This window comes from Botryllus schlosseri, chromosome 2, assembly GCF_051294905.1.
Source record: "Botryllus schlosseri isolate E-star chromosome 2, Bs_hap1, whole genome shotgun sequence".
NCBI lineage: Eukaryota > Metazoa > Chordata > Ascidiacea > Stolidobranchia > Styelidae > Botryllus > Botryllus schlosseri.
This window is the reverse complement of record NC_137237.1, coordinates 11,453,461-11,472,969: the sequence shown is the minus strand read 5'-3', so window position 1 is coordinate 11,472,969 and position 19,509 is coordinate 11,453,461. Positions and strand designations below refer to the sequence as shown.

Below are 19,509 nucleotides of genomic sequence, written 5' to 3'. Positions count from 1 at the left end.
TCAGGTATTTGCCGTTTGTTCTTTTCTATATTCGCGCGTGTATCGTCGACTGAAAACCAGGAGTATAATTGCCTGAACACTTCGCATCGGCATTTAAACTTCTTACAATGAATTAAATTACATGTTTCGTTAGCTTATGGGTTTATCAGGAATAGATACCAATAGGGGCATGGTATTGGATACGGATAATACGATTCGATCGACTTGCATCCAATTAAGGGTGCGTGTGCAGCCCGCGTAATATAACGAGGGGATAAAATATTGCGACCGAGTCAAGTCCCGTGCGACTTAGGCCTGTGCAAACGCTAAGCAGACGTTGGAAAATCTATTTCAACATAACGCATTGCTATTGCGCACTAGAACCATGATGAACTTCCCCTTGACGAAATTGATGTCGACGCAGCAAAATCTGTCGATGTCCCAGCGCTTCAAACAATCCTATCCTGAAACACCCATGTACGCTACAATTACACAATACGAAGTACATATCCGCGGCGGAATCGCCAATAGGTTTATAATTTAATATTCAAATATCATAGAAGCAGATGCATAAATCGACTAAACTCCGAAGCGGCGACGTACTGCACCGCTTCAATCGTTCAAATATGCGAAAGTTATAGAATTAGAAATACAAGGAAATGATCAAATTGGCAAAAAAATCAGTCGGTTTCGAAGTAATGGATGAAAACGGGCAGTAGAGTTTGTAGAAGCCACTACCCAATCAGGCCTGTACCGATATCGAAGGCACACGTAGCAGTACGACAATACGTAAAGAAGCCGCTATAAAGATGTATTACGAGGCGTAGGTCAGACGATTTGCGCCTAGGCAAAATACTCGCAGAATGGAACACGTGTGGAGAGATCAAGTACTATTTTCATAATTGTTTCGGACTGCAGCCGGCTTGCAAAAGTTCCTTCAGCGAATGCTCCATGACGTGCGCTTTCAGCGCGTCCGTGTTCGAAACGGTGTCGACGGGCGTCGCGAAGCCGCAGACCTTGCATCTCGCAAACTTTTCGATGTATCGCAATTTCATGAACGTGTCGACGCTGTTCGCGAATATGTGCGGCATGTCCATCTGAGCGAAATACGTCGCTAGTAATACTGAGCAGTAAATGATGTCACCGCCTCAAATTGCATCATCAGCCACACGACGCAGTTGGTCGATTGCAAGACCAGGCGTGATGTAATGAAATTACATGGCACTTACTTTCGTCGAAATGAGGAGATGAAGGGAATACCCGGCCGATTTTCTACTCGGGCATTATGATGTCGTTCGTTGCAAGTTGGTCACAAGTGATATTCGTTACGAGATCAAAATGCTAATTTTTTGCAATCTCGCTGCTTAGACCGCCACTTACTACTTTCCAGTTTTCCAGTTAAGCTTATAATCAGGTTCATTTCAGCTGAGCTCTTAGGTAAATCGAGTACCTGAGTGATTGAATTCTGAATCGAGCATAAGGCTTCGAGTCGTGTATTCGAGCACCACTCATGATGACGCCATGACAATATAAAAGATGCGAAAGTTCAGACTTGTACCTCATATGCGACCACAAGGAATATAACGCCAGTTCTACATCAGATTAAAGATAACTTGGCATTTTCTCGAGCGTACCTGTTTCATTGACTCTTAATAACGATGCTGTGGGTTGTACACTACTTCACAGATATCTCATTTATACCAATGTTCGTAGCTTTGTACTACATGCTTCGTATTCTAGGATGCGATCAATTAGGTGTTCCGCAGTGGAAATGGCATTGAAGCTATAATTCTTGCTGATTAATTAAGTTTTAGTGGGAAGGAGCGTATAATTTCAGTACTCGATAAAGTCATCTGTCACTACTCGACTCGTTAGAATTTATACTCGATTCAGACTAGAATCATTGTGCCCAGCCCTACTCAACATGTCACACACATGCCCTCCCTGTCACAAGAAAAACCTCCTCATCCCCAATTCCAAAATATCCAACTCACGCTTTGGTCACCGTCGGAACTCCCCGATTTGGAAAACTTCAGGATGATCTTGTTACTGTCTTGCAACGACGCCTCTGTGACCCTCTCGGTAAATAGCAGGCCGTCGCCTGGTTCGGCTATCACGTGCGGCGGTTGGGTCGTGCTGGTGATTGCTGGCCTGCGATAGAAAAAGACGCGGGTGGTAAATAATGGAAAAACTTACACCCGATTATGGCTTCTGATACTGGATTCGTTGCAGAATAATTTATTTTGCTGATCGATTTTTCCTCTGCCCCATATCAAGAGTTATCAGCACGAGCATACAAACTGGGGAACGGCAATGTGGAAACGAGACCTACAAAACTACACTGTCCTCTAGATCTGTCCGTATTTTGGAAATAATGAATAAATGATGGACCGCGAGCCGTGACGAAGGCTGGGTGGAAGTGTTACCACTTTTCTAGCCATCAGGTGGCTCTTCATTTAGTCCATATCGTCGCTGCGGAATCACAGTATCTTATCTTATGTCTGTGATTTAGCGCTCTCTACGCCCCAATTATTCGAAATTTCATGATGGTGACGTCATATTCGGTGGTACGATTGTTGATATACAATGTTCCTTCCAATTCTCTACTTGTTGCTGATCATTACCCCTGACGGGCGTCAGCCGAAAATATCCGGGTTCATTTTAATACGATTAGACTGTTCAATTGCATATTGAAATTCTCTGCGTCCGAGAAGCTCTTCAGAATTTTGCGTAACTACAATAAGATTCAGGGGTTCAAGAAACGCAACCACCCAATAACCAGTGAACAGTGTAAGCACCCCCGACATAGACAGAGATTCAAACGAAAAATCAATCCGACGTGCTTCGTACGACGAACACACCTTTTCAAATTAGAGTCCGGCTTCGGAGTTCGTTCGCTCGTTGATTTCAATCTCTTCGCCTGCGGCTCCTCGCCAGACGTGCTGCTGGACACCGCTTCGAACGTGTCTCTGTCGGCTTCGTCGCCGTGCGGCGACCGCGGCCTCTTGGACTGGGATGCAGACGCCCCGGGATTTTTCAAGTGTTTCAAGTGAGCTCGCTCGGAGGTAATTTGCTGTGCCAGAGCCACGATACTGTCGACCGGACCTTCCGACGACAAGGACACGAATGGCGGCGGTGTGGCCGAACTGTCTGCTGGGGCAGCGTGACCCGCCAGGGCAGACACGTTTTCCATCAACAACCGTGGGCCGGGCGCGGTGGTCGACTCGTCATTACCCTGCGGAATAATGTGGGTCACGGTAAGGATTATGTTGCGGACCGCCTGGCCGAGTTATTACGCGATTCGGATCCCGACAAAAAAGAGGGAGTAACAGAGCATTCTGGCTTTTTTAAATACTCATGTAATTTTGAACCAGGGCTGCGGAATCGGGTCACTTTACCACCAAATCCAACTGGAAACTGAATAGTGATATCTTTACAGAACTACAACTGTCTTGGATTCGACTTTTATCAAAATTCGCCAACCAAGTCTGTGCCAACCGAATGAGATCGTGTACCGTCTGAATATAGTACATTGAACTTAAGCACTCTCTTCGCCACGATTATTAAACAAAATGTCGTGCTCGCAGAAAGAAATTAAGTTTGTGAATGTTGTTTTGCAACATTGATAGCAGTTGGAGTCTGAGCATTTTTAACAAGCACAGACATCGACTCCAGCCTGAATGCGTTTCCTCAACTCCGACTCCAAAGGGCGTTACAAAATTTCATTAAATTCCGAATCCACCAAGAGAAAATTTAACTCCGACTTCAGCTTCGTCGTTTCTAGCCTGCTCCTACTAGCGGTTTCGGAAGCAAAATTAAGAATTGCGTCAACTGGGCAAGTCTACTTTATTACCGTCAGCGAAATGAATAACCGCCACTACTTGAGACACTGCGCATTCCGTTGTAGCGACGATCGCACAAAACACAAGAAAATATGGAGCAGATATACAAGAGAAGTGCACGATTGCATAGACCACCTTTAGACCGAGTCTGAAATTTGAGGCACTTACTTTCACGGAATTCATCGCCGACTGAAGCTGCCGCAGTGTCGACATGGCTGCGTTCGCCCATTCACCCGATCCGTAGTAGTCGGAGTCCGACATTACTGCCGGAGTCACGCCCGGGACGGTTCGACCGGCCAGCAAAGCGGCCCTGTTCCTTAGCAGACCGACCAGAGTCGGCGGGTTGTCCTCCATCTCGTCTTTGTCCGATATCGACCCGTCTGAGCCGGTCCTGAAGGTTTCTCTCGGAGAAACAGCCGGCAAATGGCGAGTTGTGCCTGAGAATGAAGATTGTCTTCAACTCGCTTCAGAGCAGATATACATTAATAACGAATCATATTTCAAAAATCGTCACGAAATCGATCGATGTGTAAGTTTGGGCAAAATCATTTGAGTCATAAATACGAGCCGCATATAAAATGTGGTTGTTGTTTCGGCATCAATGGCGAATCATATAAGGACCGCCGATACCAATTCTTACAATTCCAGAGCTGCCGACTTCCAGCACAGCCTACTATTTTTCACACGAGACTTTTGTAAGATACCGCTTACAACTTGCAATTGGATCAACTGGCAAAAAGCCTAAATAGCAACACACAGCTAGGAATTCTGGAGTCAACTTCAGCCGAACTTGAAATCACTATCACAACACTATCTCACCAACCGAGTATCAATTGCTATGATTCGATTCACGTAGCAAGAGTTGATTCTTTTGGGTGAATACACGCCATTACACCAAAAGTAATATTTTTACAACAAATTTACAGTTTCTAACGGCTATATACGTGACTCGGAATCCTATCTGCCAGATACTCGATTTCGTCCAGCCCTACCGGCGAGTTTAAAAGCACGCAAGCCCATACCAAACTTGGTAAATTGATCGATGTCGTATTTGCTCCTCCTCTTTCTCCTGCTGCTCTCCGAACCGGGAAAGATCTTCACCCCGAGGTCCGACTCGGATTTTGTCATCTTGCCAGTCGCTGCCGTTACAGTGGCAGACAGAGGCTTGTCCGACATGACGGACGGGTTAAAGGTCGGTAACGAGGCGACCGACGGGATATGCCCTTTCGAGCTTTCGCCACCGATCAGCTTGCCTGGATGCAAAACAAAAAGGCGTACGTGATTGCTGTGCGCAGGAAAAGAACAAAAAAACGACCGCCTTTCAGATATTTTCACGTCGGGTACTGATATACTGTAACTGGAATATGTTTATGGATATAGAGACATTAACACGAGCATGATTATCTAACCCTTGTTGTATTGGCATTTGTTCAACAAGATTAATCTATCACAATTTAGAACATCGCCTGTTTTCAAAATACCCCCCCCTTTTTCACCTCTTCCTCCTTTGCCTCAGCAGGCTACGCGCCTGCATACGCCCCCCTTCCAATAAGAGTAAACAAATGTATCAAGGAAAATTATAGTTTCAGCGCCTTTTCCCACTGTAGAAACCTTGATGGTTAGTATCACAGCATACAGAACATGTAAAACAATGCACATTCTACGCATGTTTGTTAAAATAATTTCTACGCCGTCGTGATCAAGTCACAGTAACCAACTGTTACAAAGTGCAATGAAATAGGCATGGTCGCAAATATACGAAGTCATCTGCAATGTAGCGTAGAACCGGCATTATTTTGTTTTTGGTGGCACAAGAGGGACATATTTAAACTTTCCGAATCCTCCATGCTCATTGCTCATATGATGGCGTAATGATTGATAATCGAATAATACTATATATAGAATGGCAGCTATTCAAATTTTGCCCATCCTAGTAATCATTGAGCGTACCTGCGCCTTTTACGTGTTCCCGCGTGATGAGAGCGTCTTCATCGTTCAACTTGTTCATCAGCTTGATTTTCTCCGCGTACGTAAAACTTCTGCCGGCGGCAAACGAGCGTCGCAGGTCCTCTCGCGCAATATTCAGCGGCACGTGCGGAGTGTAAGGGCCGAGACTTGTTCTGTTGTTTGGGTCCAACCCGCCCCACGACTGCAATGTGATCGTGAAGGCATGTTTTTCAAGTTCGAATTTTCGTCTCAAGTAGGCGCATTTATCAACGTATCAACGCAGCTGGAGATAGAAAAAGAAAAAACAACAGACGGAGCATCTATGAATCACTAACACGACACCCCAGTTAAGACTTGACAGAGGCGGTCAGCTATGAAGTACTTCCAAATTTTTGGAGTTCTCAAGTCAATATATTTGCCTAATTGCACTGCTTCCTCAAGTGGTTGTGATTTTAGAATGTTCCTACATTTACAAAACAAGCAAAACTAGGCATAGAATACTTATACCTTTTACATACATGGAAATCGCTCCATGTATTTGTACTGGGCAGCAATTCATGACATTACTTCTACTTGAGTACCAACGATGACTACTCTGAACGCCTCAGAGAATGAATGAATTATTTCAACAATACGCTGTGCCAACAAACAAATCGTGTATACAACCGGGATAGGACAATCGGGTGAAAAACATCGACAGATCCCGAGCATTGAAAATTCCCACAATACTAAAGAAGTCACACCAGCCCTCCTAAGTACCTCAGCACGCAGAGTTCAGTGGTGCCTGAACTTATTAGTCACAGCACGGCGACCGCTTTGAACGACATACATGTCCTCGAAGCAATCGCATTGAAAACGACCGCAGTACAGTTATTGATCAACGTGCAAAGGTAAGAAATCTCAACACTCAAGCGCACATAATACCTGGACGCGAATCAACCCCGTAGAAACGTTAGAAGAATTGGGTACTATTGACGACTTCAATCCGTCGCTCCCGGCTATCGATATGCTCGGGAGGTTTGGAACAGAGAGGTTCTTCGGCATGAAACGAGCGTGGAAGGCTGCATTGGTAATAACCTCTTCCTGGATACTCGTGGCTAACACTGACGTTGGCACAGACGGCACGGCAGGAATTCTGAAATGTAGCCAAAGCATTAGAGCTTGAACGTGCTCGAGTCGATATAATATCCTTACACTCCTTTCGACGCCGTGGAAATGAGCTGGCTGACTACCCCTTTCAAACCTGGAAATGGTATGTAATTAAATTATACGTCAGTGCAATGCAAAACCACAGATGGGTTCTGAGATGTACAATGATTTTCATAGGACAAGTATTGTTGTCGGTATGAATTTCAATGGAATGAATATACCTCATGTATTCAACACGACATCGCAATGCCAAAAGATATCGAAAAAATGTAAGATAAAATTTTGGGAGAGAGCAAGTTCGTTATTCCACCGGTAATAATACTTGATATGAATGAACAGCAAGACAGCAGCACACAAGACTTTAGATTCAATTCAAAAGCTCTATTTGGTTCTAGGAAGCACTCTATTTTAATACCTTCATCGTCTTTGGCACTTTTGTCATCTGTTAAGGAAAAAACAACGCATTGGCGAACTGACCAAAATGAAATTTCGACATAGCATGTCAGTAACAAAGTACTTCTACTTTTCATAGGAGTCAGTCGGTTTAGCCTACTTCTACTACCTAATCATGTGACTATGTTTGTTGACTACTTCCACTTTTTCAAAAATTTTAAGGCACACTACTTGGTTTTTAAACTTTTCATTTTATAAGGCAGTAATGGTTTTCGGGTATGTTTGCATCACTTTTACTAGTGATATTGCCGTGCCAACTTGACGGAATAGCCAGTGTTTCACTTTGAACCGTATGTATTTTCAAAAATTGCACCGATTTGTAGCGCAATTAGTCAATTTGCGTCTGTCACACATATCGCAATTTCGAAAGTAACCACCTCCTATTAATACGGTGAAAGAATGCGACCCCTGCCAAAATCTACTTTTGAAACGACTCACTTTGAGTACCAAAATTATTCACTCTCGCTTGAAGTAGTTTTGACACGTCATAGAAATAGCTAACTCTACTTGCAATTGACAATTGAAAAGCATATTCATATTGAATTGAATCCAAATATTTTTGACTGACACTCCTCAGGGGTCATAGTCAGCAACTAATGTCAGCTGAAAATATCCGAGTTCATTTCAATATGAATGTAATTTTCAATCGCATACTGAAGTTCTGTACATCCAAGAAGCAATTGAGTGAAAATTTACGGCCACCTCTGACTATCAATTACTATCTAGCAACGCGAGGTCAGATACTCCCGACTAAAATCTGTAAGCGGGAAGTACCTGACGACACCTCGGGAGTTTTCGTTTCAGTCTGAGGAGTAGCTTCGCTTTGCGAAGCCAGAGGTGACGCGCTGTCGCGGCCTCCTGCAAAAACAACGGACAAGGTCAAGATGTGAACGCATGGCTTCAAACAAGACGGCACACACTAACCGATTCTCTCGCTGGCGCTACTACTCCCGTCCTCGTCGCTGTCTGGCGCCCCGAGCATGAATCGTACCGTTTTGCTGGGACGACCACGGCTGTCCCTTTTAATAGGTTGTTGATCTGTGGAGAATTTGCAGAACGCACTGATATTGGGGAGTTGGTAATTGTGCGGCCAACCAGCCAGCGACCTCATGACAGAGCGACACGGCACTACTTAACGTCATTACCGGTGAACTTGCGACACATCAATTTGATGGCATGGGATAGTTAATGAGAAATTTCTGTCTCTACGGTTGAGACAATAAATAAAAGTGTGAATCAATACCTGAAGGTTTTTCAGTCTTCTCAAGCTGATTCTGCTTGTTTTCATCTAAATACAATCAAATGTGAGAAAAGACGAAAGTGAAAAGCATCGGAATCGTTTCTCACCGGTTTGCAAAGGTGTGGAGGACACGGAACCACCAGTGACGCCTTTTTTAATGGCGATAACCAAAAGCTTTTGAGCAAGAGAGGGGTTGTTTGCGTGAAGCATACACTCTTGCATATCGCTTTCGGCTTTTAATCTTTGAATCTTGAACTCGAGTGTGTCTGACGAATCTATATGAACAGAATTAATACGATAGTGTTAATAGGCGCAGAAAATATGAAAATTTAGAAAAGGCGAATATTTAGAAGAATAACATTACGCCACAAATATCCATTGTGACATAGCGAAAACGAAGAACGTCATAATGTGGAAGAAAAAAAAATTCGCCCCCCTGGCTACGTTACTAAGTGCGTTCAGAACTTGGTGCTTATGAACCAGCATAACTGACATTGAGAAACACTCATTCTGCAGTCACAAACTATCAGACACAATGTAAAGCGATTGTGGATTGAGCATAATTACACATCACAACCGGGTTGAAAATAGAGCAGTAGTCGAATACAGTATGAACAGATTACCATTATTATTTACTGATCACATGTCCCCCAATTTCGAAGTAAAATTACATTGAACCAAACTGACCTGGTTCTTCTGTGACCTCTTTTGATATGTCCGGTAGATGAACAACTAAAGTTGTCTGATCTTCAAATTGAATCGTGACATGACGGACGTGATTACCAAAAAGAACCGACTTGACAGGCTTTTTGTATTCCTTCAAAACGGCTTGTAGTAGTAAAGCTACAGGATTGATATCACCATCATCAGAAGTAGCCTGCTCGTCGCTGCCAGCATTTTCATGTTTTGCCGCTGCAGTTTGAATCTCAGTGGATGCGGGAAATGGTAGGGCCTGAGGAGGAAACGGATCGTGGTGTTCTATCAAGTGCTCAGCAAGGAAACCAATCACGAATAACATACCGTTGTGGTAATTGGTTCTGTTGTACGTTTGCTAACATACCACGGAAGAGGTACAGGGGGTACTTCCATCGCTTTCTCAATATCATGGAACACGTTTTGATCCTGTATTAAGATTTTCTTGCCTTTTCTGGAAATGAAAAACATACAGCTTGGCTGCGTCATTCTCACCGTAAAAGAAGATATGACATACCTATGAAATGCTTTCATATGCAACAGTGCCTGGACCACAGTAACAAAATTCTGCCGGCACACTGCACAGCAAAACGCTTCAAAGCGCCTGGGTTTTCGTGTGACGATAACCCGGGGATCTTGCGTCACGGCTGTTCATATAATTACATAAGATGTTATCTTCTTGACAAATTCAACAAGTTGTAGGTTAGGAATAAACACCTTGCTTGCCAGCTCCCGATTCATGGATGGAAACTCTGCATTCTACACATCCTTTTTCGAGAGATATTAGCCAATAGAGATCCATGCCAAGCCTGCATGAGAATATTTTAAATTAATTCAAAGCATGTGACGGAGATAGCTAGTAAACATGTGAAGGCGCCTCAGCAAAGATTATAATACAGATTGGCATTTGAATGAGGAGAGAAGCCATGCAATTCAAAACTTGCGGTCACAATAGCGAATCTTCCCCCTAAGCTCCAGGCGGCCGTCTTGTTGGGGGCTAATAGTTAGGAGGAGTTAGTATCATATTGGTTGGCGATCCCAATTTCAATGTGGCAATTAGTATTAAAAGAATGATGGTACATGTGGTTCTATAAACTTTCCAAACATATGCACAAGACCAGACTATTACCGACCGAAAGTTACCCCATGCATTGCGATTCAATATTCATACAAGTCCACTACTTCTAGCCACCGAAACTTACAGAATGCTTTGATCAGGAACTTCGTCACGCGTGATAACGCAATCAGGTCCGAGGGGAAAATTTTTTGATGATTGCACAATGTCAGGAAGAATCATGTTGGTCATGTAGTTGGATTGTCGACCAGCAATTTCTGCTCTTGCTTGAGCCTCATCTGTGGAGGTGAAGAAAAAAATATTGCACAAGAACAAACCTTATTCGAGTAAGAACTGTTTGTGAAGTAACATGTTATGATTGTGCTTACAGTACGTCAGTAACTAGATACACAGAGTATAATATCATATTAAACATTATACTTTTACTCACTTATCTTTTGCCCCGTAAAGCCATCAAGTGACCGGTTGGTATTCTCCATAATGCCAACATGCATTTCTGGAAATAGATATTGGATGCGATATTGATTGAGAAAACTACAGCTATTCAAGGTCAGAACGCCTTGCAGTCTAGTTCAGCATAAGGAGCCTACATGGTAGATGAGAAATTACAGAGTTGAAAGTTTATTTGGACAACCGTACAAGTACGAAAAATGGTGATCTTCAGAACTTGAACGAAGGCATTGTGGTCACTTGGGTATGATTGATCTAGGGCCAGGCTAATAAGTAATAACTAAGTAATATATAAATATGGACTTTAAGGCACCAGTTGTGGGAATTGTAACAGTATATATTTTTATTATTGTTACCGGTACTGCTATTTATTCACGTATTGTTCACATACTCATAGATTATGAATGGTCAAATACATTACAATCGGGTCCAATTGAATTCCCTTGGCTCGTTAAGCAGAATGCATCGATTTTCTTTGTGTGGTAATGAAAGGATAATTAAAATGCGACACAAACCTTTGAAAATACTGGTGAGTAGGTTAAAGATGCGGCCTTTGTGATCGAAGAATACCTTGCGATAGATGTCCCACTCAATGATATTGATGACGACATAAAGCAGTAATATTCATTGATAACCCAGCAGCCTGAAATCTCTCATCTGATCATACTTCATACGGATGGGCGCGATTAACATTGTTAGCTCTGACGTATTTCCCTCCTCAATTACGTAATGACCAGCATCACTTCCCCAAGGGCACAATTCGTAACGTCAAAGAGAGTCCACTCTCAACAGCGTAAAAGAGTTGAAGGATATCAACAAGCTTCGGCGCGAGAAATGTTCAATAAGCGGAACAGATATACCAGGGCTCGAAATGTACTCGAAAGTGACGTACAACTGGAGTTACGTCAGGTTCATGCATTTTATCTAGTCTCAAAAACTGGTAGTCACTACAAATTTACGGTTTCTTGTTGTTAGCGACAGAGCCATAACTAAGTTTCAATTCAAATGTGCAGTCTTGCAGTTAGGGAATGAAGCCATTGTACTTATTGTTATCATTCTGCTCAAAGTATATCGCATTCTTACAAAAATACTCCATGGATTCTTTAGAATCGGCAATAGTTTATTATGTTGCATGTCGACGTATTAAATTATATTGCATAGCATAGCTACGTAGCGGTATCGCTGTATCGCATATGTTTTTGTATACAGCTGCTACTCTGTACAGTACATTTACACAAAGCAAGGATCGTCATGAACAACGCTCATTCACTCTTGTGTTTCTTTGTGTTATGACGTCATTGCGTTCTCTCAAAAGAGTCGTAGAGCGGTGAGACGCCATTTTACAGAATATTACGGAGTGATTTTGGGATTTGGAATACCGTGATGTGATGCAATGCGTTACGCAATACATGTACGTAATACTTCTTTTCCTGTTTAGAATTATAATTCTACTAACACTTCGCTCTTAAACGACTCATCGGTCACTGTAATACCCTTCTCAGATCTGTACAATACAAGGATCAAGCTCAGCTTACATACGCTTCAACGTATTGACGTCACTGACGCGCAATCGTGTTATCTGCGAATGGGCTGATGTCATTGTCTCCGTGATAAAAATGAGAGACGAGGTCGATGACCAGCAGTAAGGCTGAAATATTTTATTTCATTCTCTTTTATCATCTTCAATGCCGCGGGTTCTCTAGTAGGAAAAATGATCGGTGAGTGCTGCAATGTCTAAATTTGGTTGATGAGCTTGGCGCAATTGTTGTAAAATATTCACAGCACGAAGTACATTTTCAAATGGAATTGTGTTATGCTGTCGTTCCGACGATGACGATTCCCTGCTGGCGGTCAAGTGCATCGACATTGACGAATGTCCTACTTCCTCACTTGTTTTACTACAGGTCAGTAGGCCTCATCGTTGCTATGTCTATCTTTGCTTTGTACCTATGATAAACATACCTGTCTTATCGGGATCAACAGATGTCCCGTTTCTTCACATTCGACGATATTTTTAATAAATGACACAACCAACTCCCCATAATAATCATAAAGTTAGAATTAGTTCTTGTTGAACTCGAACCTAGAACATAAACTTTTGGTCATCTTAAAAAGATCTTGAAACTTTCCTGTTCATGTTCAAGGTTGTAATAGGAATAGATATGTTCTTGTTAGTTGTTCGCAGTGATCTATTATAGCTTGTATGATGGTATAGGTGCATAGTGCATACTGGAATAGCATGATTGAAAATATATTAATCAAAAATTGGCAAGGAATATCATGAAGCCAAATCAAAGTGCATATATCATTGTTGAGTTTAACACTGAAATCCAGAGGGGCCAAACCGGGGCCCACGAGGAATTACCCAGGTAAATTATTGTGAACTTGCAAGGCCAACCAAAAGTCTGATTGTAGTCTGGCTGCGAAATTTGGGATGTTGATGAGTAAAATATCAGTTCCGACGCATTGGCATAACTAGAGGCCAGTCACATTTTACGTATATCTTCATATATTACCATAAAGTAAAATATTTTGCATTAGATTTATTCAATTTTAATATGATTATTTATCACTGATTTCTTGCTTTTCATATTGGTACCCCTCCTGAAAAATTTGATATAAGCCCAAAATACAGTATTGAATTTGACTATATACTCAATTATGAGAGAACATGCCATTCAACATGGGTGTGCGCTCGCAGAAAGGCAATCGGTGGTGAAACCGTTTCATAAAATGATAGGCACATTTGGGCGAAACCTTCGATATGTCCAGGTGCCGAATAGTCCTGTCCTTGCAAACTGAGCTCAGTCGTATATAGAGGCTACCTGCAATATATGCAAGTAACAATATTATATGCCGCACTGATTTTATTAACTTTAAAAAATTTGTTGGGACACAGGCACACGCTTAGTTTTCATCGTTACATAGTCTGCTCACTCCCATCGGACAACTAAAAAACGATCATCAACATTCAAGTGGCCTGCGCAATGATTTGTATATTTCATGTTGCCCTTTGGCCGAAAAGGTTGGCCAACCTTGCTGTAAACTGTATAATCGCCAGATGATACACTGCTTTTTTTGAACAAATTGCGGCTTTCAGATGTAGCCTAAATACACAAATCTGAGCAAGTTGAAATACAAGTAATTTCGACTAAATGGATACTAGTCCGTTCTGACGACTTGACCTATCGATCTCGACTTCTGTGACATGCCACCTCATTTACTCCACCTCGCTTACTTTTTTATATTACCTTCTTTTACTTTTCATTCAGTGTGCATGCCGCCTCTTTACATCGCCTAGGCCTGTGGTTCCCAACCTTTTTGTCACCCCTTTTGCGCCGTCATGGACCCCCTCAAAAATTATCTCGATTATCATGCAACTGCCATCTGTCTTGTGCAAATATTAATTATAGGCTAATGATAAACAGCCAAAAAACGGCTTTTCTTGAAAACAGCATCACACTATGTGTAGAAATTGGGTAGACGGTTATCATTTCGAAGCGAATTTTGCCGCTGCATTTATTGTCTTGAAAATCCGCGTCTTCCATTCGATATGAACAAATGCTAAAAATCTATTTCCACAAAGATAGGAGTTGGTGAATGTGATATTAATACGTTATGCTTCCGACGACGGCTTTTTGTGTGATTTTATAATGAACATAATCACGTCCAGCCTAGCCATTTCCATCTGGCATCTCATCTTGAAGTTATTTAGTGGTTATGGCACAGAAGAAAATGGATTTCGTGGCGAGGTTTCAATTCATAAGGACAGATTGAATAGTATATTCATATTGAAATGAACCCGAATATTTTCAGCTCACACTCGTCAGGGGTAATCGTCAGAAACTATTGAAGAATTGGAAAGAACATTGTATATCAACAATCGTATCACAAAATATGACGTCACCAGCATGAAATGTTGAATGAGAGCGTTCAATGCACTATTTTTAGGTGGTACACGAACTCCTCATTCGAAATTTCATGCTGTTGACGTCACATTTTGTGATACGAATGTTGATATACAATGTTCTTTCCAATTCTCTACTAGTTGCTGACGATTACCCCTGACGAGTGTCAGCCGAAAATATTCGGGTTCATTTCAATATGTATAAACTATTCAATTGTATATTGAAGTTCTGTACCTCCAAGAAGCTCTTCAAGGACAGATTAGAAAAAAATCATGAATTTCTATTTCAAACGACTGTTTACTAATTTATTCCGACTCCAAATGCAAAATGTTTTGCAGACATTTCGAAGTCACCCTGTTTGACCTTGCTATATATCCAACATGTGCGGTGAGGTTCATGGCACGGACCCCCCCCCCCACACACACACACACGCACCCACGTAAAGTACCTGATAAAGAGACCCAAAATGTGAATAACAACAGCAGCGGGAATAGAGAGCATTTTCTTTGCACCCTGATAGCCGTTGCAATTTCACATTCTACAATACATGTAGGACTGGTCACTATTGTGCTAAATGGGCAAGTTTAGACGGATAATAATTGCTATCTCTTCAAGCACCGGCATAAATTATTCGAAGCTCATGAAAGTAGCATCTTCATTTACAAATATTTAACAAATATTTACAAAAACACTACACTTGCCAAATTTCGAAAGAAAATGCACTTGGACACTAAGTCAATTCATAATACAATAAATCTATTGTAAAAACACTAGGAGTGACACCACTGACCACAAACAACGACATCGCAGGCTATGTAAGTATAGCTATCGCATACCACAATTAAGGGTTATAGGTATTGCAGTTACACGCACATAAAGGTCACAAACAACGACAATGCAGCCTATAAAGTAGCTATCACATACCACAATTTAATGGAAAATATAAGTAAGGTAATGTATTTTCTCCGCATTGCGTATTGGCCGTCGCTACTATGTAATTTCTACAGGACTGTTGTATTCCGAAATCAATAGCGCGTTTCACTGTGGTGCGATTGTCCAATTGTTAGCCAATAGTGCATGAGGCAGATTCATTTGTGCCTCACCTGGCTATTGTTTCTATGCGATGGCACTGTCTGTAATAAAGCCTAATGTCACCTTGGCGATTTTGGGGGGGTTCTGGTGCTCTGGTACTGTTATTATTGGATTTTCGGAATCAGTGTGAAGATAGCATTTGTTTGATACTGTCAGTTATGAATTCCGAGCTATTTATGATGAATTGCATTGTCGCAGGTGAAGCACGACCCACCCGTGCCTCAATTCTCCTTTCGTGCTGTATTTTTGAACAATAATTATGCAAATTGATGATGTTGGGTGAAAAAATGTTCAAATTTAGTTATTTAGGAACATTGAACATCGATGTAAAATATCAATAATCATCGACTTCAAAGACAACACCTAGTCGTTTCGACACCCTCCGATCTTTTCATTGTATCGCAATTTTGTGGTGCATTGAACTGACAAAAATTGCTAATGAGCCGAACTTGGAACTGATTAGAAATTTGTTATGTTGTTGATTCCGCTGTGAAAATAATCTCTCTATTGTGTAATGAACTGCAGATTTGGCAATTTAGTATTGTTATCAATCTCTATTGGCAGCATGAAGTGGCACTAACAAGAACAATCAGCCACGAGAACATCCATACATATTCTTCTGTCTGGCTTTCAAAAAGTCGATTATGCATGTCATCACTGTTTATGGACTACGGTTAGTATCTTGTATCAATATAGCGGTAGTTGAGATTGTAAATCAAGTTTTTAATGTACAGGATCTTGTGCTGATATAATATCCAGCCATTTCAAGCATGGCCTACCTGAAAAGATCATGGCGTTGATACTTTATGAAATTTTGACGGCTCTGTCATACCTCCGCAGTGTTAATTTGATCCACCGGTAACTACAAAGGTTTGTGTTTCACCAACTGGTCAATTTAACCAAGCATCATAATCATCCAAAGCGGCGTACGGTGTAGTCACATTCTTGTGTCTAAGAATGGTGAGATCAAATTGAGCGGCCATCGTAACATGATCGAATTGTCCCGGGACGGCATACCAGTCAAAAAGGTGCACGACTTTCCCAAACATGATTCTTCAATGTTGCCGTGGTTAAGCCCAGAGATCTTACAGCAAGTAAGTGGTATTTGCAATATTGACCTTAGTTCAATTGCAAGGTCCAATGTTTTCAATGCTACAGGACATGCAAGGCTACTGCACCAAGTCTGACATATATAGTTTGGGGATCACAGCCTGTGAACTTGCAAATGGATATGCGCCGTTCACAGACATGCCCAGTACTCAGGTAAATTTTACCTCTGTTCACAAATGAAAATAGGTGCTTTTGATTTGTGTTTTGTAGATGCTGCTCGAGAAATTGAACGGAACCATTCCATTCATGTTGGATGAAACAACTGTTGCTCCATTGATTGAAGACACTAGTAAGGAAATGATACGGTCATTTTATATATTTGTTGGTGTCTGTATCTTCAAGGTCTTGTGGTAATTAAAATAGGCGGCAAAGGCAACTCTACTAATTATGTGTATAAATTTTATCATGGATTAAGCCGTTTTAAAATAATACTCAAGGCCAAGACATGTTATTATCAGCACTCATCCTTAAATTGTTACTGATATCCTTGTTAGTCACTAGTATGTCCTCGCGTCCTCATTGCAGGTCCATCCGCAAATGCTGATACTGAGAAATTCAAGTCCGAAATGATTGAGGCAGCAAAGTCAAGAAAATTCTCAACTGCAATGCATCAGGTTAACCGCTACTTTAGCTCGTCCTTGCAACATATCACTATGGAATGTAAACATGGAATGGCAACGACTGATTTTGCAGTGTCATTGCGCTTCGCTGAAGCTGGAATCCAGAATTGTGTTGCGTAAGCGACTAGGATTTCTGGCAATCCAAAAGTGATCATCCAGAGCGCAGAATTTACTGAATCTGGTCTTGATCGACAGCAACGGTCGCACTGATTCCAAAAGTATGAATTAAAAGATGGTCAGGGTCCGGACATGGATGAAAAATCACCTTCGGCATCTGAAATGTGCATTGTTCAGAACAATCGGCTAATCACGAAACACTGACCATAACATCGACCCGTTGCGGCTCTCCGATCGTTCGGTCAATGCCAATATTTCAGATTTGGAGGGTGGATTCTACGTGGTTCAGTGCCTGATCATATTTTAATTTATATTTTCGGAATCGGTGCGACAGTAGCTTTCAATCAAGACCAGATTCAGTAAATTCCGCGCTCTGGAAGATCTCTTTTGGATTGCCAGAAATCCTACAGTCGCTTATGCAAAACAAGTCTGGATTCCAGCTTCAGCGAAGCGGAACGAAACTGCAAAATCGGTCGTTGCCATTCCATGTTCACATTCAATAATATCACATTATCTAAATATCATGATTTGTTTCTAGCTGGTAACCGATTGTCTCGAAAGGGACCCCGATATGAGGATGGATGCTGACCAACTCCTAAAGCACCCCGTCTTTAGACAAATCAAAGGACTTTCAAAGTGTCAAATCCTGCAGCCTGTGTTTGAGAAGATGGACCCAATCAGTAAAAAGGCATCTGGTAATATATATCATGATTCTTGAGTGAGAGCTAGCCAAACAATGTATGGTTTCGATCATTTCTAGCCCGAGTATTCCAAGAACAAGAGGAAATGATGGATGAACTCAATCGTATGTCCATGTGTGACGTCGAATGGGATTTCCAAGAGTGATGTGGATGTGGATCCTAGTCAGTAGAACATTGTTTGTCACAATGGGCCAGGGTTGTAACCTAGTCACAAGTCAATCTCACTTCTATAGTTTTGAATCGAGTCAAATCGGGTCATTTTCAATTCACCACCGAGTTCATGTCAGCTAGTAGAGGGTCAAGTCCAAGTGATAGTGTTTTGACTCGAGTCCAATTCATTATGGTCACTGTTCAGTTTTCAGTTCAATTCGGTTCAACCCACTTTTTTCAACTCTTCTCGAGTGATATAGAATACCTCGCATTGATAACAGTAATTTTTGTCAGTCTTAACAGTTTCACGTCACACTCTTCGGTATTGAATGTTGATACCACATATGAATCTGCCTGTGGAAGTGACATGACGGTCCTTCATTGATGGTGTTTATAGTTGGAAACTTGACTGAAGCTCACATCTGATTAACTCAGCTGCTCCTGCTGTTGCCTAACGATATCATTGTAATGATTTATGTGACAAGCATTTGTGGCTCTGGGAAACTGGTCACTTGATGAAAGTCTAATGCCACTTATGCATCAAATAAGCCGGGTGAAGCCAAGGATCATTATTTTAGATTTACGAGATCAGAACTGATCAACTTATTGCAGAGCATATACTCTCGATATGTCGGTGTTGTCTATATGGAAGAGTAGTAAATGTACCGATATGTTGTTTATGTTTTTCGGTTGGGATTTCAAATCTAATCGGTTACTGATCAGCATCTGGTCACATCTCCCGCTGCTCTGGTATACATACCATTCTAGATTAACTCGATCATGTATTGTGCAATTGAGAGAATTGGTGCAGTTGGTAAATCCACTGTCATTGACTTGCGAGCCCCCGGTTCTGGGCTCAGCGGTAGTACTTTCAAGTAGAGGTCGACCGATATTGATTTTTACAGACCGACACCGATATATCGACACACTCACAAGGCCGATACCCGATATCATAGGCCGATATTAACATGGAAGGAGCAGAG

At 41.7% G+C, this 19,509-nt stretch overlaps 2 protein-coding genes across 2 annotated transcripts; one reads left to right on the top strand and one right to left on the bottom strand.

Annotated features, from left to right (window-relative positions):
* Nucleotides 1–482: 482 nt before the first annotated feature.
* LOC145433530 (uncharacterized) lies at nucleotides 483–11,625 on the bottom strand. The gene is made up of 20 exons (XM_080310649.1): nucleotides 11,344–11,625; nucleotides 10,809–10,874; nucleotides 10,506–10,656; nucleotides 10,021–10,112; nucleotides 9,821–9,950; nucleotides 9,631–9,757; nucleotides 9,298–9,562; nucleotides 8,718–8,885; nucleotides 8,614–8,658; nucleotides 8,295–8,408; nucleotides 8,145–8,228; nucleotides 7,333–7,359; nucleotides 6,963–7,011; nucleotides 6,693–6,903; nucleotides 5,772–5,970; nucleotides 4,844–5,074; nucleotides 3,990–4,258; nucleotides 2,841–3,214; nucleotides 1,974–2,130; nucleotides 483–1,076 (listed from the first exon to the last, which is right to left on the bottom strand). Exons 2-20 carry the CDS (start codon nucleotides 10,870–10,872, stop codon nucleotides 876–878), a joined length of 2,958 nt encoding a protein of 985 aa, XP_080166775.1. The 5' UTR covers nucleotides 10,873–10,874; nucleotides 11,344–11,625; the 3' UTR covers nucleotides 483–875.
* Nucleotides 11,626–12,099: 474 nt separating this feature from the next.
* LOC145433531 (STE20-related kinase adapter protein alpha-like) lies at nucleotides 12,100–18,797 on the top strand. The gene is made up of 11 exons (XM_080310650.1): nucleotides 12,100–12,239; nucleotides 12,331–12,546; nucleotides 12,611–12,732; nucleotides 16,393–16,501; nucleotides 16,563–16,686; nucleotides 16,751–16,922; nucleotides 16,987–17,091; nucleotides 17,149–17,227; nucleotides 17,464–17,552; nucleotides 18,214–18,370; nucleotides 18,436–18,797. Exons 2-11 carry the CDS (start codon nucleotides 12,540–12,542, stop codon nucleotides 18,519–18,521), a joined length of 1,050 nt encoding a protein of 349 aa, XP_080166776.1. The 5' UTR covers nucleotides 12,100–12,239; nucleotides 12,331–12,539; the 3' UTR covers nucleotides 18,522–18,797.
* Nucleotides 18,798–19,509: the final 712 nt, after the last annotated feature.

Excerpts from the sequence above, each read along its gene's own strand:
- LOC145433530 (XM_080310649.1), bottom strand. The coding sequence starts at position 10,872 with ATGCATGTTGGCATTATGGAGAATACCAACCGGTCACTTGATGGCTTT. Across the intron at positions 8,229-8,294 it reads TAGCGCCAGCGAGAGAATCG|GAGGCCGCGACAGCGCGTCA; the intron begins GTTAGTGTGTGC and ends TTGTTTTTGCAG. Across the intron at positions 7,360-8,144 it reads AACTCCCGAGGTGTCGTCAG|ATGACAAAAGTGCCAAAGAC; the intron begins GTACTTCCCGCT and ends TTTCCTTAACAG.
- LOC145433531 (XM_080310650.1), top strand. Across the intron at positions 16,502-16,562 it reads ATCACTGTTTATGGACTACG|GATCTTGTGCTGATATAATA; the intron begins GTTAGTATCTTG and ends TTTAATGTACAG. Across the intron at positions 17,092-17,148 it reads CAGACATGCCCAGTACTCAG|ATGCTGCTCGAGAAATTGAA; the intron begins GTAAATTTTACC and ends TGTGTTTTGTAG.